Below are 25,189 nucleotides of genomic sequence, written 5' to 3' on the forward strand. Positions count from 1 at the left end.
GTGACCCGCCACGAGAGCCCGGGTGTCCCGCCACGAGAGCCCGGGTGTCCCGCCACGAGAGCCTGGCCCGCCCTACATCCTCTTCCTTTTCTTTTTCTTCTGAGTCCTGAAGGTGGCGCTGGGCCTCGGAAACTCCAGCAGATTTCATGTCTGTCGCCTCCTTCAGACCATAGTGCTCCAGAAGATGGCATCAGTGTTTGCCCTGTGTAAAGACCACTCAGGGCTCTTCCGAATGTTCCAAGGTGCTGTTTTTTGAGTCATAGTAAAAATGAAGAAGAACATGTTTAAGATGCCTGCCACATGCTAGGCGATGTCTGCACACTCGACATGTATTATCTCATTTAATCCTTATAACCCTTCCAGGTGGATCCTTTAATATCACCATGGTGTGCGTGAGTTATAGGAGCTGGAGCCAAGCTTCAAAGAGACTAAGTAACCTGCCGATGGTAGCTTACTTGGAAGCAGAGCTGGGATTCAAGCTTGGGGTGTTCACGTTCAAAGCCGGGACTGGAATTCCCAACAAGAGCCAGGGAAGAGAAGTGTCCGTCGGTGTCGTTGGCATTCTCAGATGGGTATTAGAGGTGCGGCAGTTAGGATGTATTTGGCTGCAGGACATAGGAAGTGACTTACACAACGAGGAAGCTATAAATCTGCTGTAACAAGGTGCATGGAAACAACGTCTTCACAGCATCCAGGTCTCAGCTACTTAGCGTCTTTCCGCTCTGCCGTATCCACATGTGACTGCTTTCCACCTTCATGACTGCAAGGCAGCTGCAGCGTTCCAGCCATCACATGCAGCCTCTCACAATTCCAGGGCAGAGACAGCAGATTTCTCTGTGTATCTCTGTTTGTATGGAAGACCCTCCTTGGAGGTGCCTCTGTCCAATTGTCAGACACAATTGCGAGTCACGTCTAAACTAGTCATTGGTGGGAACATTTCCTCCTGCTCGGTTCAGAGCAGTGTTAGTCCCTGAGGATGGGAAGGGGCTCATGGTGGGGTGGTCATGGCCATTTTGTAAGCCAGCCTCTCCTGTCTGCCATGTAGCCCAGGGCGCACAACCTGGGACATGCCTGCACTGGGTGCTTCATGCATCCTGTTCCCTAGACACCAAGCTTTCCTGTTTCTTCACCCTGCTGTTCTGTCCAAGAAGGTGGCAGGGTTGTGCCTGCTTCATTCTGCTGGTCTTCCATTTTCCTTGTTATTGGTCAGCATGCATGTAGTAGGGTCTGCTGTGAGTTCAGCCTGCACATAGCAGGGTCTGCTGTGAGTGTGACCTGCATGTAGTAGGGTCTCTTGTGAGCACAGTATGCACATAGTAGGGTCTCTTGTGAGTATAGTGTGCATGTAGCAGGCTCTGTTGTGAGCACGGCCTGTACATAGTAGGGTCTGCTGTGAGTGTGGCCTGCACATAGTAGGTTGTGCTGCAAGTGTGGCTTGCATGTAGTACGGTTTCTAATGAATGCAGTGTGCATGTAGTAAGGTCTCTTGTGAGCACAGCATGCACATAGTAGGCCCTGTTGTGAGAACGGTATGCATGTAGTAGTGTCTGCTGTGATTGCGGCATGCACGTAGTAGGGTCTGTTGTGAATGCAGTGTACATGTAGTAGGGTCTGCAGTGAGCGCGGCCTGCACGTAGTAGGGTCTGCTGTGAGCGCAGTGCTGTGTCTCTGTGGTTTTCCTGTCCTCCAGATCAGCCCATCCTTGTCTCTGTGGATCAGACGACAGGAAGTACAGCTTTTTGTCTTTCAAAATCTTACGCTGAGACTCTTGTTAGATGTGCTCCCCATGAACTGCTGCAGCTGGCGCCGGGCACATGGTTTTGTTCGTTGGGAGGTGTATTCCTTTGTTCCTGCCCTGGCATTAGTAACATCTCCCTCGAAAGTTTTGTGGGATGCCTTTAATCATTTCTTTTGGGCTGGGAAGCTCTGAATATTTTTCTCTAATGCTGAAAAACAGATTACCGCATGCGTCACGCCCTGTGGAGTTCTTGCTGAGTTCTGTCTCCGTGTCCCCAGGAAACCAAAAAATGTGATTGATTAACCTTACAACTTACACTGTACCGTCTGCCCTGAGTAGACCCTCAAAAATTGATGGTGAAATATCTTTCAGGCTTTTATTAAAATTCACCTTCCAGACTTCTCTGCATCTGTGAGCATGAAGTTTCCAGGGCCTTGGGAGTACACGCATTAGCATGATCGGTGGGGTGGAATCAGGAGACAGATCCCGTTTCTGCCTCCAGCTGGCTGTGGCCGCAGGCAGCTCACTCGCTCTCCCTGGGTTCTAGGTTTCCCAGCTGTGGAGTAAGGGGGACCAGAGCCCGCCTCTGAGCTGCTGAGATCCATCAGGGTCTCCCCTTCTTTGGGGGTCTCCTCCTCACCTCTGGTCAATGCCTCGTGTTAGCTATCTGATGCTGGAAGAGATGACCTCGAAGCTACCTGCTTAGCACGGCCCATGTGTATGTCATCAGCTTCTGTGTGGATCACGTGGAATCCAAGCACGGCTCAGCACTTCCACTTGCAGCCTTGCACAAGGCTGTGGTCTCAGGGTCAGCGGGGCTGGGTTGCCCCAGCCTGCACCACGAAGAGCCTGCCTCCGAGCTCACCACCGAGCTGCTGATCGGATGCAGCTCCTTCTGGGCCGCTGGACTGAGGGCCTGGATTCCTCCAGCTGTTGGCCAGAGGCCACCCCCAGCTCCTGGCCATGTGGCCTCACAGTGTGAAGCTTGCCTCATCCCAGCCAGCAAGATGAAGCCCAGATCTCTTCTCCTCTAATCTGCTGAGGGACCCTGCCCTGCTGTGCTGGTCAGAGGCTGGCCACTCTGGGGCAGGGACTCCACAGGCCACTAAGTCCAGGGACCATCCCAGACGCTGCCGACCACGGGCCTCTTCTGCCTCCAGCTTCCCTGGTTTTCAGCCTCCTCATGCTGCAGCTTCATTTCTGCCAGCTCTGCTTTCTGTATCCACCCTCCAGCTGGAGAAGGTGTCCGACTGCGGGCTCTCCTGCCCTACTCAGGGCTGTGCTGATCTGGCCACCCGGCCTGATGGAGGACACGCCCTGGCCGTGGGCTCTCCCAACCTACTCAGCGCTGTTGTCCTGGCCACCCAGCTTGAAGGGGGACATGCCCTGGCTGCGGGCTCTCCTGCCTGACTCAGTGCTGTGCTGTCCTGGCCACCCGGAGGTACACACCCTAGCCCTGGGCTCTCCCACCCCACTCAGTGCTGTTATCCTGGCCACCCGGCCTGATGGAGGACACAACCCGGCCACAGGCTGTCCCACCCCATTCAGTGCTGTTCTGATCTGGCCACCCGGCTGGTCTGTTTTGCCTCTGACTGCCAGCCTGTGGTTCCCCTTCAATTGGGTTTCTTTACGTTGCCTGTCTCTGCCTTGTGCAGGCTTTTGTATCTGCCAGGAATGGCTCACTCCTGTCTCACCGTTTTAAGTTCTGTTCCGTTTCTCAAGCCCATCTCAGTTCCTAAGCCTCGTGAAATCTTTCCCTAGTTGCTCTAACCTGGGCAAGTTCGACTTTCTTTGAAATCCCTCTCAATTGACGTTATTATCATTTCCCCTGGCTTTGTCATTTGTGAGCTAGCTTTTAAAACATCGTACAATTATTTGATTGCTCCAAGCCTCAGTTTTCTCATCTGTAAAATGGGGACATTAACATCTACATCATGTGACTTGTGACAATTTCACTAGGAAATGAACATAAATGCTTAGCACAGGGCCTGGCATTGAATAACTGATAACGAGTTTTATCTGTCGAGCATTTTCTTTTCATTGCACACATTTACATCTGCAGCCAGACGGTGAGCGTGAGAACAGAAGCCACGTCCGCCGTCGTGGCACTCAGCACAGCCAAGGGGCTTGCTCAGTAAAGACTTGCTGAGCAGTTACAGGGCTAATTGGTGGTTGGTTCATGGCTTAATTAATCAACTTACTGTTCCAAAAATCTAGACTAGTCCAGAAGCTGAAGTCTGGGACGTGTGTTACCCCGTGGGCTTTGGACGCAAGGGGCGTTCCGTTTTGCTGACTGAGCTTCTGCAAGGAGCCCTTAGGAGTTAGAAGCTGATGAAGTATAGGAGCTTGGTGGAATCGCTCTGCTGGGGTGCAGCTGGCATTGTTTGGCTCAGGGTTTCGGGCCTTCTCCTTCTGGAGTGGCCGTTCTCCCACACACGCCATCAAGAACTCACGTGTCCAGGTCACTGCTGAGTTTGCATTACCTTCTAAAGATGAGACCTTGCGTTTCTGTCTTCCTAAAGCGTTTCATAATGAACCAATATAGTTTACAGAAAGTTAACTGGGACACAATATTGATTAATTAGAAACAATATCCAACCTTTTCATTATATCTGCTTATTGGTCTTGTATTTTTTACTATATTCATTGTCATCAGTGGATATTCATTAACCTGATAAGGAGGTCTTCAGAAAGCTGAAATAGTACCGGTAAAAAAATGTCACTTGAGCCTTTTTTTTTTTAACCTAAAGGGAGTATTACAGAAGTATTTCTTCATTCATATTGTCCATGTGGAAGTTAAGGCACAGAACCTAACTAACTGTAAGCTGCCAAAGTTAAGGCCCAAAATTAGCTCACCCCATGTCCCTGAGACAATGTGAACCCTCCCCACCTGTTGCTAGTTTTTGGCGTGATATTGCTACCAATCCCCCGCTTTAGGAAACTGTATTCCATCATTGCTGTTGGCAACATCTATTTTGACTTCCTCCCAAATTGGCTGTTACTAAAGCTTTTCTTGTGGCTTAGAGTTTAGGGGCGGTGTCGTGAATTTCCCAGCTCCGTTTTCCCTCTCCCCCAGCAGCTTTGCGAGGGGACCCTCTCCTTGGCTCCCATGTGCCACGCTGCACACGATGTGGTTTCTTGAGCTTGCATGGGAGCCACGCCCTCCGTCCCTATGGTGCCTCTGCCTCGTCTGTGTGCGTCCGTGCTGAGCATTCTTGGGAGCGCACCTCCCTTGCCAGCTGGAAGAGCTGCACCTTCCTGGGCCGCAAAGGTGATGATAAGAAAGAGATGCTGTAAAGTCTGATGGGTGAAACGGGAAGTGGGCGACACTCTGGTTTGATGGGCAGAGCGCTCCCCTTTTGTTCACATCCCCTGCCCCCCGCCAGGGTTGATTGTTCCTGGCGAGTGCCTGGCTCGGTTGCGCCAGTCTGCTTCCTCCTCCAGCAATTTGGGGTGAGGTCTAAGGGTTGGCTCATCTTTAGGTGCCTGGTCAGGGGATGTCAGGCCCTGGTGCTCCCGGCGGCTTCGCCTTCTGCCCTGTGGACATACGGGAGCCAGGGCAGAGTGAGAAAGAGAGAAACGGAGCAGGTGTGGAGAGAGGTGGCCAGCTGAGGGTGGGAGCACGTGTCTGGGACTTGGCAGCCCCATAGCCCAACATAGCTCCCACCTCTTGGTGCTGAGACACCCCAGGCTCCTCAGGCTCGATTTCCCTTTACTGGCGCTAGTTGAAGTCTGGCATCTGAGCTGCTGCACACTCTGCTATCACTGTGTGGCGTGCACGGGCTGTGTCCTCCTGACGGCTGGCCTGGACCCTGGCTGTCCTCACCACGATCAGTGCTTGGTTCCAGTGCTGTCCCTGCCTTTCTGCCTGGCGCTGCGCCGGCTACCTGGGTGAGCCGACCAGAGTCTCACCGTGAACATCTGGCATGGTGTTCATGATCCAAGCGTAACCCAGCCATGCCCTCACGTGCTTGCGTGTGCTGGTGTCTGCTCTGCCACCCTCCCTGCCCCACCCCTGGTGCGCCTTTCAGTCTGCACAGGCTTCCTGAGGCCCGACTGGGCGGCGGCTCCCGCTTCCTCCTCTGTGTGCTCCTGGCGCCTTCCTGCTTGGTCCTTGTGCTGGACGCATGCCTGCCAAGTGTCCCCGCACCACAGGAATGCAATTAACATTTCCTGCCTGGAACAGAATTAGCCCTTCAGCTCACTGTGGTGAGGGGATCAGTAAGTCACCCTTGGCACGTACGGCAGTAGAGCAGATTGTTTACCAGGGAGACTGTAAAACAAAAGCCCCAGCTTTCCCTAAAGAGACATCCTTTGGCCTCCCGAAAGTCACTGGATTGTGGGGATGAAAGTGGTGGGCCAGGGTGGGGAGGGATCTGGGCACAGGGGAGCTGGGTTATGGGCACACAGGAGGCTCTCTGTAAACCGTAGAAGGAGCCCAGCAGCAGCCATTGCCTGAGGGCTGGAGGGAGCAGCCAGGTCCACTACAGGGCCACAGCCAGCCTGCCAGTGCTCCTCGTCCAAGCGATTCCTCAGAGAGCACCTCCAACCATCACTGATCACCATGACTGTTCTTCTCCTGGCTCTCAGGCCCAGGTGCCACCCCAGCCCTAACCCCTTGCCCGTGCCCAGATGTGAATATATACCCTCATGCATGCCCAGGTGCAGGCACAGCCCTGTCACTTCTGCCTGGATGCAGACAGAGGCCCCCCATGCCTGCCCCGACGGAGACACACCCCCCATGCCTGCCCCGACGGAGACACACCCCACGTGCCTACCCCGACGGAGACACACCCCACGTGCCTGCCCAGGTGCAGACACAGCCCTGTCACCTCTGCTCAGATGCAGGCAGAGCCCTGCCACTTCTGCCGAGATGCAGACAAACCTATGTCCTCTGCCCAGATGCAGACACACACCCATGTCACCTCTGCCCAGATGTGGACAGACCCCCATGGCTGCCCAGATGCAGACACAATCCCCTGACCTCTGCCCAGATGTGTTCCCCCAGTGGGTGTCTTGCATCCCCACCTTCTCTTGGCCTCCTCTCACCGCCGTAAGGCTCTGCCAGGATGGTGGCTTTCAGTTTCCAAAAACTTTCCGAAGTATCAGAGTAGGCGTTGGGAATGGGAGATGGAGCTGTGGTTCTTTCTGGGCCCGAGGCCCCTTTCCCCTGACTGATCACAGCGTCTGCCTCTCTTACTGATGACTGTCCCCCTCGGCTTTTGACAAGGACTGTTAGGGGTTCTCATCTCTCTCACAGCCCTTGTGCATAGGACTGGAGGGACATCAGTTCTTGTGTCTCATGCCTCCCAGTGGCCACCTCTGAAGTGAAGAGGCCTCTTGCCGGGAGGGCCCAGGAGCTCTGCAGCCAGTGTGCTCTCCCGGAAAGCCCTTTACCCGTGGCCGAGAGGGTGCCCTGTTTCTCACTGGGAGCCACCTGTCTTTGCCTTCTGCCTGGCGGTTTCCAGGCACAGCCCCTGTGTGTCTCTGCAGCAGGCACTCACTCTGTAGGGACCTCCAGGCCTTGTTCACCCTAAGCCTAGATGCCCACCCTGCCCCTGCCCAGCAAAGCCCCTCAGTAAATCTTGTGCGATGGTGAATAAACTCCAGCACCAGCTCAGTCACTGGCCTCTCACGGCCTGTCTGGCAGCTTGTTCAGACCTGTTCTTGGCCCGGCCTGGCCCACCTCACCAGCCACCTGCCCCAGGCCTCTCTCAGAGGGCTCTGAAGAGCACATCTGGTTTGAAAGTTAAAGGAATTAGTGGTTGGAGCTGTGTCCCTTGGGAAGAGTTGGGGGCAGGTGTGACAGAGGACACTGGGGCAGACCTGGACCCTTCCTGCCTTCAGCACTTATCCTGTACACTGACATTCAAACCCGAAATGGACACAGCGATGCAGCCAGCACACATGACCTCCGTGCAGGAAATCCCAGGAGGGCAGAGGAACCAGATGGGGATCCTCTCCCAGGCTCACGAAGGGGCCCCACCTCTGTAAGGCAGGAGGAGGTTTTAGCTCTAACGCCAGCCCCAGAGGGCCTGGATGAGGTCATTGGGATCAGCTCAGTGGCTTGGGGAGGTCTGATTAACTTCCACATGAAGGCCGTGTGGGCCTTGAGATGAAGGGGAGGGAAGGGGCTGTGCCCTGAAGACAGGATTTGATCAAGCGGAATGTTCGTCCCCTTGTTATTCCGGAACTGGTCAGGTGGACTTGACTCTTCGTGCGTCTTTTTTGGGGAAAGCCAGATGTTTGAGTTACTTTGTGTTGTGTTCCTCAAGCTGGCATTGATTTTCCGTAATCGCGTACTTGCACGCGAGTGCTCTTTAATAGCCCCGTGAATATGCTTTCTCTTTTTTGCTGTGCTCAGTTTGATAGGTTTTCCCAAGTAAGGTTCAAACGTTGTTGCTGTTTGAGAAAAGGAAACAAAGAACTTCCTGACTATTCTCAGCAGTTACTTTCCCTAGTACCCTTGACTGTAGGATGTCCTCTCGAATTTTCTGAGCAGACTTCAACTCTTCTTCCTTTCTTCTTCCTTTAAAACATGCTGACACTCGCAGCTGGCCAGCTCAGCGTCTCTGGAAGGGAAGGGACAGCTGAGGTTCACCTCAGGGCGGTGGAGCCCACACCACAACTGCACCCAGGTGGCCACAGCCAGCGACACCACCCTCCGTGGCTGGGACACCCGGAGCATGAGGTCAGTGAACCCGCCCCGCGCAGGCCTGCGGCCCGCTTCCTTCCCCCTCATCCAGCAGAACCCGGGTGATAGTGGAGGTGGTCACCAGCCAGGTGCATCTGGGGCGCATGGTTTGTTTGCGTTCATCTCGTTGTTGCAGGAAATCATAAATCTTCATCTTTTTCTTCACCTTAAATTAAGCCAGCACATGCACTGCGGTGGAACCGGCGCGCCTCGGCGGCTGTTTACTGTTCCATCTTGGTATCTGCATTAGCAGCGGTCTGCGGTGAAAACCAGGAATTGGGGTTTCGCAGCCCTGAGCGAGGTGGGACCACAGGTGCCCCTCTCTGATGAGCTGCTGCAGCCTGACTGGGGCAGTCACAGGCTCAGTCTCTCGTGGGGCCGTCTCTGACCATGGCTGTGCCTTCCAGAGACGCACCTATAGGGCCATCATATTTTGTCATTTAAGTAATTATACACAACAAGCAGCAGCTCTAATGGAACAAATAAAAGCGAGTTTTCCGTTCCGGTTGTGATTTTGATAGGCCGAGGAGTGATGGTAACACGGGTGTTGCCGTGGCAACGGAAGCCCGCACAAGCTTTTTAAGATACAGTTTATCCCTCAGCCACCAGAATTCATCACCGAGCTGAGAAGACGGATGTCATGCAATAACTCGTGTTGATTCCAGGGTGGGGGCACAGCTTCAGATTTGGTTCCAGGGCCCCTCTGGAAACTCAGGGCTAATAAATAATCAGTCGCCATGTCCTCCCTCATGCACGTCTATACAGAGGGCTTGTTTGGTTTCCTGAGCAGAGCTGGAAAGCACAGGCCCAGCCCATGATGAACGTTCAGCTGAATCCATTTCTCCATGTCCTTTGGTCATCATGTCCTTAAGTCTGGATTGTTCTTCGAAGGATGTGAAGAATTTCAGTATCTGAAGGCAAGAAACTCAAAGGCTGATGTTACAGACCAAGCAAGCAAACAAAAAGATACCCATGGCTTTGGTGGGCAATGCCTGGTGGTCGCCTCCTTTCGCCCTGTTGTGTCTGTGGTGAGGACGTGCCAGCACAGCACACAGGGTCCCGATGCCTTCTCGTTGACTGTCACGTCTCCTTTGGCACACAGCTTTGGTTTGCATGGAGCCAGGAGGCCTTTGGTGCTTTTTTAGGTGGTGTGATGCTTTTAAGTGACAGTTCCAGGCACCGGAGCACACAGGAACCTTTAGTTAATACTTCGTGCAGGTGTGACCGGCCATCCAGCTCCCTGGCAATCTGCCAAGTTTTTAATTTTCTACCTTTGCCTGTTTCCCTGGAAAGATTTAAAGGTTTAGCTATTATATTTTAGGGAAGAAATATTAAGATATTGAAAAGGTGCAGGATATAAAAACCAGAAGATTTAAAAGTGATTTAGGCTGGGAGTTCTAATGTGAGAGAAAAAAGATGAAGGGAATTGAGTTCATCTACCTTGGAGAGCAGAGAGCAATGTTGGTCTGCAGATGAGTGAAGCAAATCACAAGGCTCACAGTTCCGCATCGCTCATCAGCGCCTCTGAAGCCTGTGGGTGAGGAAGGTGAATGACTCAGGAGTGATTTCAGTCCCGCCCACGGGAGCGCTGGGGAGGCCGTGCAGGCAGGAGCCGCCGGGCAGTGCCGGGCCGTGGGCCCTTTGCTCTCCTGGGTGCAACATTCATTCCAAGCCACTGTCCAGCCTCACTGGATGCCCCGCCCTCCAGGATTCACGGCATCAGAGGCCACGGTAGGCAGGATACGATGACTTCAGCCCCTGTGGAGCAGCCACGGACTCTGAGGGCCAGGGCTCACCGAGGCGTGTGAGTGTGTGTGTGTGCATCTGCCCTGTCACGTGTGGATGTGTGCATGTGTGTGTACCTCCGTGTGGGTGTGCGCACAGATGCATGTGTGCATGTCTGAGTAAGAGAACACATGTACCGTGAACAACCGTGTGACTCATTTGAAACAGTGCCTTCTCCCCCCAGAGGGAGTGGGTTGCCCTGGCCTCCACAGTGTCGCCCCCGGAGCTGGTATGGACAGTCGAAGGGCAAAAGCGCAGCTGGCACGGACACTGGCCCTTCGCATTTCCACGGCCTTCAGGCTGCTCCTCCCTGTCTCTCCCCATAGAGACAGACAGACATACAGATAGATGTTGTGTGTGCGTGTGTGTGTATGTGTGTGTGTATGATTTCCCAGCACTATGTTCTACCTTTACTCCCCGTCTTTTTCTCCTTTTCTTTCCTCACTGCACCCTTCCAGAATTTGCCAGGCGTCCTGTCCAAACATCTGCCTCCGCATCCCTGTGGCAGTTGCAGCCCCTCTGGCACGCTCTCATTCTCAAGATACCAAGTCACAGTTTTGACAGCTGCAAAGCAAAATCTCTTCCCCAGCTCGCCAGGGGGTCACAGATATGCTCCTGGAAAGATGAGCATGGCGTGACCGCGTCGGGCAGCTGTGACAGAGGCGCCGGGGGCAGCTGCCTCCTGCAGGGGAGGGATGTGGAGGGGCGAGGGCGCCCTGGGCCGGGGATTAGATGGGGTCTCGGGAAACCAGTGTGCGCCTGCAGCACTCGGTGGCTCTTCATAATCCGTTTCACATTTCCCTGTGTTGTTTCTCCTTCTCCCTCAGCCAGATCTACTGCATAGAGAATGCCCACGGACAGCTGGTGCGGGACCTGGACTTCAATCCCAATAAGCAGTACTACTTGGCCAGCTGCGGAGATGACTGTAAGGTGAAGTTCTGGGACACCCGAAATGTCACCGAGCCCGTGAAGACCCTAGAGGAGCACTCCCACTGGTAGGGCCGCTCCTGGCGCGGTGCAGGGGAGAGGGATGGATCGTGCAGTTTATTTTGCTAATTACTTCACACACCAGCTCAGTGTGTGCCGCTATGAATCATTCAATCAACCCAGTTTTATTTTTCCTAAAGAAACACTAATTCCAAATCTGAATGTTTGTGATTTATGAACGTAGGAAAAGAAAAAAAACATTAAATTCTGTTTTCTCTTGAAACGGTGCTGGTTCAAGCATGCAAAAATAAATGTGCACAGATGTTGATGCGGCATTGTTTGTAATGCCAGGAACCTGGAAACCACCCAAAGGTCTACCGCTAGGGGACCGGTTAAGTAAATTAGGTGACATCCGTGCAGCTGCCAGGAGAATGTGGAGCATCTCTGTGTGGATGTGGAAGGGTGCCCGAGACCGCTCATTCTCCCTCACGTATTACTTGAATGTTTCTCATGTGCTGGGTACTTTTTGCTAAGTCCATAAAAAGACCAAGTTGTAGAATGGCATGTATAGCATGAATCCATTTTTATGCAAATAAAGTGTGTGTGAGTGACACACACATGGGTGTACACACGTGTGAGTGACACACAGTGTGGAGGAAATGCCTGACAGAGTCAGAGCCAGAATCTCATCAGGGATCCCCCCCACTCAGAGAGGGCCTTCGCCTCCTGTGGGCTGCATCCTCAGTCGGCCGAGTTCCTCATCCAAAGCTGTATTGTTTTTGCAGTCAGAAAGGAAAGCCTCGGATTACTAGTGCACAGTTTCGATGAATCCAGTGACTTGCTGGAGTTTTCTGTGGTCCGAGTGGCCGGGCCTCCCTGTGCCCCTGGCTGTGCTGGGTGCTCCTCCTGGTGTCAGGGGCCCAGCCTTGTCTGCCACCCAGGCCCTGGGCCTTGTTTTGGCCTCAGCATGGCTGGCAGGCAGAAGCTCCCAGGCTTTAGGACCCGCCTCAGAAAGAAAGCTGATCCCAGTAGCCAAAACCAAGGAGAGCCCCTTGTGTCCCGGGAGGCCGCCACACCCCAGTGTCAGGACCCACGGTCCCCGGTCACTGCCCACGGGGAAGACGCTGTGGGCTTGTTTGCTGTTACCGCTAATCCACATGCTGCTCCTGGAAGGTGTTTTTTCTTAGAATTTTAGAAGCTTGTGTGGAATGTTGAGTGCTCAGCCTTCTCTTCCTGTGGGTTCAGCCAGCACTTGTTCTTCCCTATCTGCCTGTTGGCACTTAAGAGAGCCCACAGTAAACCCAACCTCAGCGGAAAACTGCCTTATGTCAGGCCCTGCGACTGGGGGCCGATTGCCTGGCAGGGCCTAATGTGAGCCCCAGTCTTGGGGGCCTCAGCCGGCGCGGCGCGTTGCTGGTGCTGCCTGCGGGTGACGGGTCCTCTCAGTCGCTGCTTTGCCCTTTGCAGGGTGTGGAACGTCCGCTACAACCACTCTCATGACCAGCTGGTCCTCACTGGCAGCAGTGACAGCAGAGTCATCCTTTCCAACATGGTGTCCATCTCGTCGGAGCCCTTTGGCCACTTGGTAGATGACGATGACATCAGTGACCAGGAGGACCACCGTTCTGAAGAGAAGTAAGGGCACGCACTGCAGAGGCTCACACGTCCCGAGCCTTATTTCCCTGCAGCCCATCTCCCGAGCCAGGCTGTGTATGTAGAATGCTGCCAGGTGTGCGGCTGGGGACCTTCTCCTTCCCCACGGCAGCCGTGGGGACCCACAACTCCAGGTGTGCAGTTAGGGACCTTCTCCTTCCCCACGGCAGCCATGGGGACCCACAGCTTCAGGTGTGTGGCTGGGGACCTTCTCCTTCCCCACAGCAGCCGTGGGGAACCACAGCTTCAGGTGTGCAGTCGGGGACCTTCTCCTTCCCCACTGTGGCTGTGGGGACCCACAGTGCCAGGTGTGCTGTTGGGGACCTTCTCCTTCCCCATGGCAGCCCTGGGGACCCACAGCTTCAGGTGTGCGGTCGGGGACCTTCTCCTTCCCCACGGCAGCCGTGGGGACCCACAGCTCCAGGTGTGCGGTTGGGGACCTTCTCCTTCCCCACGGCAGCCGTGGGGACCCACAGCTTCAGGTGTGCAGTCGGGGACCTTCTCCTTCCCCATGGCAGCCGTGGGGACCCACAGCTTCAGGTGTGCAGCCGGGGACCTTCTCCTTCCCCACTGCGGCTGTGGGGACCCACAGTGCCAGGTGTGCCGTTGGGGGCCTTCGCCTTCCTTGCTGCAGCCGTGGGGATGCAAAGCTCCAGGGGTGCTGTCATTAGCAACCCAGGTGGCTTAGGTGGTAGGTGGGTTACGGCTAGTTGCGGTTTTAAAATAGATTTCTCTGTATTTGTGTTTGTATTCTTATTGCATGTCATCTATAAGATTTAAAAAACTGTCAGTGATCTTCAGAATTCAGCATGAATAATGTGAATGAATGTCAGTGATCTTCAGAATTCAGCATGGATAGTGTGAATGAATGTCAGTGATCTTCAGAATTCAGCATGGATAGTGTGAATGAATGTATCCTGACCCTCGTAGCACTCCCTGTCAGAGACATATCAAATTGGTATCTTCTCTGGCGTAGATTGGAGCTCATGGGGCTCAGGATTTTGGCCGTCAGCTCCCTGGCCCTCCACTGACTGGTAGCTGGACTGAGACTCGAGGCCAGCTTTCCCCGGCGCAAACCCAGGTCCTGTGTAGCTTCTGGAGACTCTGCAAAATGTGGTCAGCCATGATGTATGTTTTCTAGTGACACCATCATGGTTCTGGATTTTCCCAAAGCTTTTTTTTCCCTGTGCGCTTTGATTTCCAATCCTAGTTGAGATGGGAGATTGCGAAGCGCACCCTCTTCATGCCCGCATCTGGTCAGCGGTGCTGTGCCGGGGCCCCCGTGTCCTTGAGTGTCCACCTTCACAAGCAGCAGCTGCTTCCTGGGGGCTGACTGGGAGCGATTCAGATGCCGCCATGGAGATTCATGCCCCACGTTCCAGAGGAAGGAGGCTCTGGAATAAAACCCGGTGGAGGTGGACGGCTGGAGCCCATAGATCTGATGGGGTCTGTCCCTCTGTTTTGGGGTCCTTTGTACTGTTTTTGTCTGAATTCTTCCCCTGCCCACCTGACCTTGGTCTGACCTCCTCTGTGAGAAGTCCTCTGTCTTCGGGCCCTCTTCTGCACTGGCAGGTGGCCCCTCTGTCTGTCTCTTGACTCTTTTGTTTGGTTTGTTTTTGAGACAGGGTCCCACTCTGTCATCCAAGCTGGAGGAGTGGCACTATCCGTGCTCACTGCAGCCTTGACTTCCTGGGCTCGGGTGACCCTCTCACCTCAGCCTCCCAAGTGGCTGGGACAGCAAGTGCACACCACCAGGTCTGGCGAATTTTTTGTAGAGACAGAGTTTTGCCACGTTGCCCAAGCTCGTCTCAAACTCCTGAGCTCAAGTGATCTGCCCGCTTCAACCTCCCAAAGTGCTAGGATTGCAGGCGTGAGCCCGACTCTGCTGTTCTGTTCAGTGATTAGAAACTGGGTCCACCGTAGGATGGTACTGAAACACTCGCACGGCGGCGTCTCGCGGTGCCCGTGGGCCTGGCCTTCTTTACCGTCTTCTCTGCCATGCCCAGGGAGACATGCGCCTCCTCACCACGTCTGTCCCTGTTAGGGGAGGAGCCTGAGGGCCCTCGGTCGGAAGACTGCTACGGATGCCGGGTCGTCCTCTGGGCAGCGGTGTCATGGGAGCACGATAGGAAGGAAGGAGGGGATCGGGGCTGCGCGAAGGTCTTGGGACGTCCCTCAGCCCTGGTGTCCTGCCGCGTTCAGGACACTATTATTCCCCCCAAGGATGTTCACCTTATTTGTCACAGCATCAGTTGACCACTGGCAGCTTCACTTCCTGGGAAGCCAACTTCCCCAGAGGGTTCACCTTGCTGGGGAGCGGGGAAGCATTTTCCTACAAAGAAATGCAGAAGCAGTTAGAATGAGGCGCACAAATTCAGTGAGAATTTTTTGTGAAATGGGAAGGAAAATGCGAGGATTCCCTGGTCAGGGCTCCCAGTGAGGAGAACTCAGTCAAGGGAAGGCGAGGTGGGAAAACACCCTTGGGGGGGCCAGGCAGGTCACGCCCCTGCTGTCCCCACTGGGCCAGTGCGTCTTTCTCTTGGTGTCCTGGGGGTATCCTCAGCCCAGCCCCAACCCCATCCCAGCAGGGACCCTCGCGCCCCAGCCTCCTACTCCTACATAGCCAGCGGCTGGACCTGCTGCTTCCCAGGGTCCTTTCTGCTCAAGCAGTGGGGGTTTTTAACGTCCTGCGTTACCCAGACATGGTGACCACTTCCCCCTGAGCAAAGGAAGCCCTTGGAAGACCTCTGACAGGATATCACCCCAGGCCCTGCGGGCCAAGGACAGCAGACACCAAGACACCACGTGCTACTCACACTGATTTCCAAAAACTGTGTGATAAATGCCCGCGCCGCAGCGACAGTGAGGGTATCTGGGCTTCTGGAGGGACCACCCCACTGTCCTCAGCATGGGCTCCTCTAACTTTTGCCATCACATAGCAGAGAAAGCTGAGACCCCGGGACCTCCCGTGTCCGCCGATAGGAACACTCGCATCCTCCCTGCGCCTCTCCCACCCACCCCTCCAGAGCCATCACGCTCAGTCTGTCTTTGTTGCGTTCCAGGAGTAAGGAGCCCCTGCAGGACAACGTCATCGCCACCTACGAGGAGCACGAGGACAGCGTCTACGCCGTGGACTGGTCCTCGGCTGACCCGTGGCTGTTTGCCTCCCTGAGCTATGATGGGAGGCTGGTTATCAACAGGGTCCCCAGGGCCCTGAAGTACCACATCCTGCTGTAACGCGAGGCTTTGGGTCATCCAGGTTCCACTGGGTGGTTATCCTGGTGGCAGATTCTCACACAGTCACAGCTCTTTGGAGGTGATTGGTCTTCCAGGTGACTTCCTCTCTGGGAGAGCTGTGTGGCCTTCCTCCAGCTGCAGCGTTTATGAATGGCGTGGATGGGCTGCTGTCCATGGCACAGCCCCTGTCAGTGGAGGCGGAGCCCCATGTTGTTATGTGAATAACATCTTTTCTGTTTTAGGGGTGTTGCGAGTTTCTCTTTTTAAAAAAGTCTGTTCCTGTAAGAGTAATTCTTTCTCTTGAGGGTAAAACATGAACCAAGTCCACGCTGCACGGATGCCCAGCTCTTTCTTTCGGGAGCTCTGCCTTGTGACGGCATCTCCTGGGTCTTGGTCCATATTCTCTCTCCTGACCCAGGAAGATGCAGATTGTCAGAGGTGCACCCTCCACGCCACCCTGGCACGGAACTCCTGGGGTGGTGCTGGCTGCAGCAGCAGCGGTGGGCACCCAGCGCGTGTCCTGGGCTGAGCTGCTGAGATGCATTTTCCCTGCTGTAGACACAGGCTCTGCCCTGCCTGGGCCTTCTGGCCTCCCCTGTCTCTGTGGCCTGTCCTGATGCATTTCCACGGCTGTAGATGCAGAGTCTGCTCTGTTGGGGCCTCCCTGTCCTCCCCTGGTCTCTGAGGCTGTCCTGATGTGTTTCCATGGCTGTAGACACAGGCTATGCCCTGCCTGGGCCTCTCTGGCCTCCCCTGTTTCTGTGGCCTGTCCTGATGCGTTTCCCCTGCTGTAGACACAGACTCTGCTCTGTTGGGGCCTCTCTGGCCTTCCCTGTCTCTGCGGCCTGTCCTGATGCATTTCCCCTGCTGTAGACACAGACTCTGCTCTGTTGGGGCCTCCCTGGCCTCCCCTGATCTCTGAGCCCATCCTGTGCCGTGTCCTGCCCACCTTGGCTGGTGGCCTTGTAGGTGCTGTTCTCCCTCACCGGGGAGCTTGGGGTTGGGCTCCCGTGTCTCAGTTTTTGGGGACCCCACGCTCACAGGCTCTTACACTTATTGGTGCCCCACTCGAGGAATCCCCAAACACTGACGTCGCAGCCTCTGTCCACGTTCGCTCGGATGCGTGGGGTTTGTTCTGCACATCTGGTGAGTGTTCCCGCTGGAGAAGCCACCCGGGCCCTGGACTCTGGGCTCTGCCTCCTTTAGGCCTCCACCTGGCCAGGTGTCCCTGTGGGGGCCACATCTGCACTCTGCTGCCCTGATCACCTCGTCCATAATGATGGGAGGGGTGGGCTGAGCACACAGGCCCGTCAGCTCTGGGGTTTCGTGATCCTGGGACAGGTCTCGCCTGACCTGCAATGAAGAAATGTTCCTGCTGCAGCACCCCTCTGCCAGCCTGTGCTTTGCTGCTAAGGACACTGTGCACCCAGAGGACCACATCCTTGATTTTCTTTTCATAGGTGAGGGTTCACAGGAAGTGGAGGTCACAGGGGAGGGGTGAAAAGTGAGGTCCTGGGGGAGAGATGGGTAGGTGTGGAGGGGGGGTCCACAGATGGGGCTGTAGGGAGGCGTGTGCAGGTGGGTGGGGCTGTGTGGAGGGGCATGCAGGTGAGGGGGCTGTGGGAAGGGGCGCGCAGATGGGTGGGGCTGTGGGGAGGGGCACGCAGATGGGTGGGGCTGTGGGGAGGGGCACGCAGGTGGGGAGTGGGGGTGGGCAGGAACAGTCAGGTGTGTTGCAGAGCCTCTAGCATTTCTGCTTCCAGCATTTCTGCACATGTGGGACATCATGGCATTCTAATGTCAGTCCTCTCTTCAGTTGCCATCAATTGAAAGAAAATGTATATGTTTAATAAACATAAATTGAGTGCCTACTGTGTACCCCCCACTTCTAGATGCTGCAGTTGGTGCAGCCCCAGCGGTGATTAGGGCAAGTCTCAGCTTCCCTGGAGTGAGTGCTCCTGTGTGCCGTCAGGTGACATGGGGACAGAGGCCACAGAGGAGGGGCCAGGGAGTGCTGTGGGAGCACAGCTCTCTGAGAAGGCGATGTGTGAGCCAAGGCCCAGGGTTGGAGCAGGGTGGCCCTGGGTGTGTGGGTCAGGTGGGGAGGCGCTGGGCTCACGTGGGAAGGAGGCAGGAGGCCCAGCAGTGGGGACCTGGAGGCCTGCCGTTTTGAGATGCAAGCAACTGAGCAGGTGGAGTCATGTGTGGATGGTTTACTGCTTCTGACTGGTTCTGTTTATTTTTCTGTTCAGTTCTCTGTACTGTGGTCAGGGCACAGAACAGTTCACCCCCAAAACCCCCTGCTGCCCTGCGTGGCCCCTCCCCCAGCCCCAGGCGTGGCCACCTGGATCTGGTGCCAAGGCGGTCGTTTGGTCTGAAGTCATGAGCAGGAGACGGGCAGCTTGCAGGCCCGCGGTGCCTCCGAGACGCTCCTTCCTCATGTGTTAGTGCCCGCTGCGGGGTTGCCTGGCTTGCCATCCGCTCAGCACTGAAGGGCGCTTGTGTGGCCTCCAGGGCTTGGCGATGGTGCCTGGGTGGAAAACCTGTGCGCAGATATTTGTGTAAATGTAAGTTTTACTTTCTGGGGCCGGTGTTGGCAAACAGCCCCAGCCACATCCAGCCACCCCCGCCTCTGCACACTCATGGGGTGCATCTGGCGGGACAAGGGCAGAGAGGAACGGGGCAGTGACTGTGGCCCTCAAAGTCTAAAATGTCTACTTTCAGATCCTTTCTAGAGAAGGCCTGCTGACCCTGCCTCAGGGTAAAGGCTTGAGTGCTGACTGGTGCAGTGAGTGTGTCAGTTTAACTCATGAGAAGCCAGCCGCCCAGGTGTGCGGTGGCCACACCGTTTCACACGCACAACGCACGCACACCGGCGGCACCGATGACCCACCCACTCTGACCCTCCACAGCCGGGGCTCTTGCCTTGTCTCAATGGGCGGGCACAGCTCTGTGCTGTGTGAACCTCACTTTCCTAACAGCTGATGGAGCTGAGCTGTATAACCTCTTTGATGAAGCTGATTTCTTACATTAAATTGATTGTTAATTAGTTATGTATTTAATTACTATTAATTTTGAGAGTTCTGTGTGTATTGGGATGTAAGTCCTTTGTCAGCTAAATGATTTGCAAATATCTGCTCCCTGGCTTTTAATCTCGTCTTTTCATTCTCTGAACAGCATGTTTTACTGAATTTCTGTGAAGTCCAGCTCAACGCCTCATGTTTTTTTCTTTATGATTCGAGCTTTTGGTGTCATATCTAAGAGCGCGGTCCAACCCCAGGCCACTCAGATTTTCTCCAATGTTTTCTTCTAAAAACTTTATGATTTTCATTTTGACCTATGGTTCCTTCAGGGCTAATTTTTTTAAATAAGGTGTGAGTTTCAGGTTGCTGTTTCTTTCTTTTCATATAGATATCCAAGTATTTCCATGTCACTTGTTGCAAAGACTGTCATTCCTCCATCAAATTCCTTTTCCTCCTTTGTCAGAAATCAGTTGGCCCCGATACAGTTTGGCTGTGTCCCCCACCCAAATCTCATCTTGAACCGTAACTCCTACCATTCCTTCACGCCCTGGGAGGATCCCGGTGGGAGGTGATTGAATTATGGGGGTGGGTCTTGTGACAGTGAATGAGTCTGATGGTTTGATACGGGGAAACTCGTTTCGCTTGATCCTCATTCTCTCTGTAGCTGCTGGGGCAGCCCTCCAGGAGCCACATGTGGCATCAGCCAGTTTTATACCTTCATTCAGCGAGGGGCGAGGTGGAAAGTGCTTGCCTTGTCCCGCCGGGTACCAGAACTCTCTGCGATCCCAGTTTAGAAGGTGCTGCTGCATTGAGGGTCAACCTAGCATGGAATTGTCAGACCTGCTGGTAACAGACACCATCTCAGAGATGGCAGAGAGGCCAAGAGGCGGCAGAGCCTCTGAGAGGTGATTTCTGGATGTATTTTACAGGAGGAGCCATAGGTTTCACAAGTGAGAATTCAGTGTGAGGTAAAGAGCAGGACCAGGGGTGACGGTGACCCAAGCTGTCCAGCCTGCGTGGCTCGATGGCTTGCTGACACAGGACAGGCAGGTGGAGGTGGGTGTGGGTAGCGGAGACAAGCTTGGTTGGGGTTGTTTGAGACACTTAATGAATATTCAAGCAGCGATGTGGAGTATATTGTGGGTGATACGAGGTCAGGGGAGAGGCCCAGGCCAGAGGCGTAAGCTGCATTCTTGTTCATGCATAGGTGGCCTCCAACGCAGAGCCCCCAGGAGACCACAGGAAAGTCTCGTAGAGAAGAGGGCAAGTGAGCCCTGGGGCGAGGAATCTTCAGAGGAGGTGAAAGTCTGGGGATCGGAGGGCACAGGGCATGGGGTATCCAGGAGCCAAGCATGGGAGTTTCTCGGAGGACTGAAGCATTCGGTGCTGTGGATGGGGCGTCAGATGTTGGGGAGAATGAGCTGGAGACAGACACGGGCATGGAGGCGTGGATGGCCCTGGGGAGGCACCCGGGCAGCCTGTGGACGGCAGGAGCAGCTTAGGACGAGAGCGGCGGGAAGACAGGAGCTGGAGGGGCTGTGTAAAGGAAACAGAGCAGGAGGAGTCGCCCCCCGGGCATGTGGCCACTAGAAGATTCTCTCTCTCTTTTTTTTTTAAATTGAGATGGAGTCTTGCTCTGTTGCCCAGGCTGGAGTACATTGGTGTAACCTCAGCTCACTGCAACCTCCACCTCCTAGGTTCAAGCCATTCTCCTGCCTCCGTCTCCCAAATAGCCGGGATGACAGTCATGAGCCACCATTCCCAGCTAGTTTTTATATTTTTAGTAGAGACGGGGTTTCACCATGTTGGCCAGGCTGGGCTCAAACTCCTGACCTTAAGTGATCCGCCCACCTCGGCCTCCCAAAGTGTTGAGCCACCGCACCCAGCTGAGGATCTCTCTCTTTAAGAAGGAGAAATATCTGTAGTTCTGAATGTGGATAGGCTAGTCCAGTGGAAAAGCACAGAGGGAAGAAGGGAGGTCCTGAAACAGGAAGGCGAGGGTGCGATCTGGCAAGCAATTCCAGATGAACAGGGCGGAGGGTCCGTTACAGAAAGCAAGTGAGCCCCGAGACAGCATCCTCTGGGGGACCCAGTGCCATCATCCATGCGGCACACTGGTAGGGGTCAGCAACAGCACTTATATCTGTAAAACACACACGACAACTTTCAAACACGGGACATGGTTTTATCTTAAGGACCCCTTGTAAACAGAGCAAGCATCCCCCTTCTGAGGATTTTGAAACAGGCTCTGTCTGCAGTCTGGGGCACAGGGAAAGTCCCCTTCCTGCAAGTCTCTGGGGCTCTGCCTCCAGCAGTTCTTACCCAGAGGCAGCTCAGTGACTCTAAGTGGCTGGCTGGACAGGTGGAACAGGATGCAGCCACGTGGAGGAGACTCTGGGGCTCATTACCAGCATCCTCAGGTGCCCAGGCCATTTTCGGAGCTAAGACTGCAGGCCTGTGTGGGGTGGTAGAAGGGGCTGCCCTGGGCCGCCTCCTGCATGCATGGAGTTCTTCCCTCCATTAGGCAGAAGCCGCATCGCAGGTGACGTGGGTTTACATGAGGATCTTCTTTACCAGGATCTGGGGAGCAGGAACATGGGGAAAGAAGTTGCCTCGACCGTCCTCCCAGCCCCTCTGCACAGTGTCAGGTGCTGGGCTGTGTCACCTGTGGCTGTGGACTCCAGCTTCAGTGCCAGGAAAGATGGATGTCACCATGGTGTGGCTGGCCTGGGCCTGACTTCCCTCGGCTTGTGTCCAGCTGCACAAAGCAGGGTCGTTGGTAACCCACCTTCCCCGCAGGTGCCTCTGCAGCCTGGGCCTGGCGGGGCTAAACTTAGGATCAGGAGCTGTGTGAGATGGGGAGCAATGGGTGATTTTGGATTGAACGTTTTTCAGGAGCCCCTTCTAGCATATGCTGATTTCAAATGCGGGGCTGCGGCTCTCCTCGCCTGCTCTCCGCCTTCCCAGGTGATGGGAGGGAGGGTTGGTGCTAATTGAGAATCATCTGACACCAGCTGTGGAGGCGCTGGCCACCCACGGCAAACCTCACGCAGCGTCCTCAGGCTGTCCTGGAGCTGGAGCCGGAAGTCCCCTCCCCACACCTGGGGCATACGCTGTGGACTGCAGGGCCACGCTGTGCGGCTGGTCTGGAAGAGCTGTGGCTGCTTCCTCTGGGATGCGCAAAGCTGCCGTGCCGGGGGCAGGCTGCAATAGCACTGGACGGGCTCTTAGAGGTGTCACTGAGTGACATGAGGACCACCCTTGTTAGCGGGAACTCCAGCAGGGCCAGCTATAGTTCAATAGCAAGGCCTGGGGGGACGGAGTAGGGAGGAGGAGCGGGCCTTCAGCAGGGCGGGTGAACATGCTGGTCTTCTCCCTGAGTCACCCTGTTGGGCCCTGCAAAGGAATCTCCTGTAGCCAGAGAGGCAGAGACAGAAGACACCAGAAATGGTGGGTTGGGGGATCAGAGGAGGGAAGGAAGGGGTGGGGAACAGAAGGCAGAGACCAGGTCACAGACTTGTGGGCCCTGAGGACCTCAGCGCTAGAGAAAGTGGGTGCCAGGCGGGGGACAGTCAGGCTGGGGTGGATGGTGGGTGGAAGGGTGGATGGACAGATGGGTGGGTGAGTGGATAGTGGATGGGTGGGTACAAGTGGGTGGATGGGTTGATGGATGAGTGGATGTGTGGATGGATTGGTGGATGGGTGGGTAGATGGGTGAGTGGGTGGATGGGTGAGTGGGTAGATGGGTGAGTGGATGGATGGGTCAGTGGGTAGAAGGGTGAGTGGGTGGATGGGTGTGGGTGGGTGGGTGATGGATAGTGGATAGGTGAGTGGATGTGTGGATGGATTAGTGGATGGGTGGGTAGATGGATGAGTGGGTGGATTGGGGGGTGAGTGGGTGATGGATAATGGATAGGTGAGTGGATGTGTGGATGGATTGGTGGGTGGGTGGGTAGATGGGTGAGTGGGTGATGGATAGTGGATAGGTGAGTGGATGGACAGTTATGCGGATGGGTGGGTAAATGAATGGGTCAGTGGGTAGGTGGGTGGAGGATGGATAGGGAGGTGAGTGGGTGGTTGGATGCATGGCTGGGTGGATGGATAGGTGGGTGGGTGGATGGTGAGTAGCTGAGGGTAAGAAGTGGATAGGTGGTGGATGGGTAGGTGGATGGGTGTGTAGATGGATGGGTAAGTGGTTGGTGGTTGGATGGGGATGGATAGGTGAGTGGGTGGCTGGATGGGCGGGTGGATGATGGGTGGGTGAGTAGGTGGATGGATGGTGGGTAGGTGGATGGGTGGGTAGATGGATAGGTATGTAGGTGGGTGGCTGGGTGGTTGGAGGGGGATAGATGGGTGGATGGTGAGCGGATGGGTGGGTAGTAGATGGATGGGTGAATAGGTGAGTGGGTGGGTAGGTGGATGAGTGGGTGGATAAATGAATAAATGAATGTCAGAATTCCTGAGACAAAATACAATAAAAAAGCAAACCCAACAAAAAATCATGAGATGGCAAGAGGTGCATCTAGCAAATTCCAGAGACCAGTCGCAGTCCTGTCTTGCCCTTGACCACCCTGACTGAATTTGCGGCTGGAGTATTCTGAAGCCTAAGGCTGCCTCCACTGAAGTTCTTTTTATCATGTTGTGCAGGTGGTGTGATGTGTTAGCATTTATGCCAGTGGGTCATCTCTTAAAACACTAGTGGGTGTCATTGGCTCTGCTAATCTTACCCCTGAAGGCTGAATGAGGAGATGCCAAGTTTGGAACATCTCTAGAATTGGGTCCTCATTTTTAGTAAGTAACCCAAAGCTCCTAGTCTATCTCAAGATAAAATGCTTGATGAATAGATGAAAGGATAATTGAAATACCGCCTCGTATATTTGTATTAAATATGTGAAAAATGAAAGTGCTTAATTCCTTTAAGACATTGAAAGCCATAAGCTGAGTTATTTAAAAACAAGATCCCCTAAATAAAGATGGGTTAAAGTGGAACTTCCAAAGGTATTCTATGCTGCAAATGAATTCAATGTGACTATTTTGCAAATATAAAGCGGTACATAGAAGGCCATTTCCTAAGAATCAAGAAAGATGGCTGCGTGACTGACATCACCCCTCCGTTGATGAGTTTTATCTTTTTGACTTCTCTTGATACTCACTTTTCCAATGTAAGAGAACCTTGAAAACATGTCCCTTGCACCAGTAGACTGGCTGAGCGTCCAGAACATGCAGAGGCCGGGAGCCCATCACAGATCCCCCAGCAGTTACGTCGTCATGCGCTTTATGGTCTCCAGAAGTGATGATGAGAATTGTGATCGATGAGTGTTTACTGAGCCTTGATGATTTGATTTCTACATGGCTTATTGAAGAGGCACTAAAAATCACGTAGGGCACAGCCTGCAAGTTTCTGCTTTGAAACACTGCCTTATGTGTAATGGCACGTAATGATGGTTTATTAAATCAACCAATCAACTAATCATCAATCATGGTCCTCTGACCCAGCCTGCCTTTTCACGTCTCTGTCATAGCTGACATTCTGATGAAACAGGTGGGCGACGATTCCTATGTGTCAGAGTGCCTTTGTCTATGTTGGCTCTGTTTGCAAATCCTTCAGAAGTCCTCCTCCACCTGGTGAACTTCTACTCACTCTTGAAAGCCAGCTCCAGTGTCATAGCCTTGGAGTCTTTCCCTGTGCTCCTCCTTCCCTGACTGTGCCATAGAATCCAGCCCCAGACTGGCTGAGGGAGGAAGGAGCCCCATTGCCGGATTTACATGGGCTTCCGTGTGTCGGTGCTGGAATAGTGAGCATCCGTGTCATTGCTGGAATAGTGATGGTCCCGTTTGCATGCTGGAATAGTGAGGGTCCCGTGTGAGTGCTGGAATAGAGATCGTCCTGTGTGTGTGCTGGAATAGACAGTGTCCCGTGTCTTTGCTGGAATAGTGAGCATCCCGTGTCATTGCTGGAATAGTGAGCATCCCATGTCATTGCTGGAATAGTGATGGTCCCGTGTGCGTGCTGGAATAGTGAGGGTCCCATGTGAGTGCTGGAATAGTGAGGGTCCCATGTGAGTGCTGGAATAGGCAGTGTCCCGTGTCTTTGCTGGAATAGTGAGCATCCCGTGTGAGTGCTGGAATAGT

General features: G+C 54.3%; 1 protein-coding gene and 1 long non-coding RNA gene across 5 annotated transcripts in view; both read left to right on the top strand.

The window, feature by feature from the left end:
- Positions 1-17,659, top strand: part of EIPR1 (EARP complex and GARP complex interacting protein 1) — a 161,020-nt gene extending 143,361 nt beyond the window's left edge. For 2 of the 4 annotated variants that reach the window (XM_032294251.1, XM_032294255.1), the window contains 4 exons: positions 8,293-8,429; positions 11,045-11,212; positions 12,612-12,779; positions 15,860-16,368. In XM_032294251.1, the coding sequence (XP_032150142.1) occupies positions 8,293-8,429; positions 11,045-11,212; positions 12,612-12,779; positions 15,860-16,034 (648 nt within the window). In that variant the 3' untranslated portion in view covers positions 16,035-16,368. Of the gene's footprint in view, positions 1-8,292; positions 8,430-11,044; positions 11,213-12,611; positions 12,780-15,859; positions 16,369-17,647 lie in introns of those variants that run through there. The other 2 variants (XM_032294252.1, XM_032294254.1) reach the window with 2 other exon arrangements.
- A 7,521-nt stretch (positions 17,660-25,180) lies between these two features.
- LOC116562091 overlaps positions 25,181-25,189 on the top strand; it is a 4,695-nt gene continuing 4,686 nt past the window's right edge. Inside the window, exon 1 of the long non-coding RNA XR_004273759.1 lies at positions 25,181-25,189. This exon is cut by the window's right edge and continues 158 nt beyond it. This is a non-coding gene — a long non-coding RNA (uncharacterized LOC116562091).

The sequence above is a fragment of the Sapajus apella genome, unplaced genomic scaffold, assembly GCF_009761245.1.
Source record: "Sapajus apella isolate SASKATOON/1434 unplaced genomic scaffold, GSC_monkey_1.0 scaffold31, whole genome shotgun sequence".
In the NCBI taxonomy this organism is placed as follows: domain Eukaryota; kingdom Metazoa; phylum Chordata; class Mammalia; order Primates; family Cebidae; genus Sapajus; species Sapajus apella.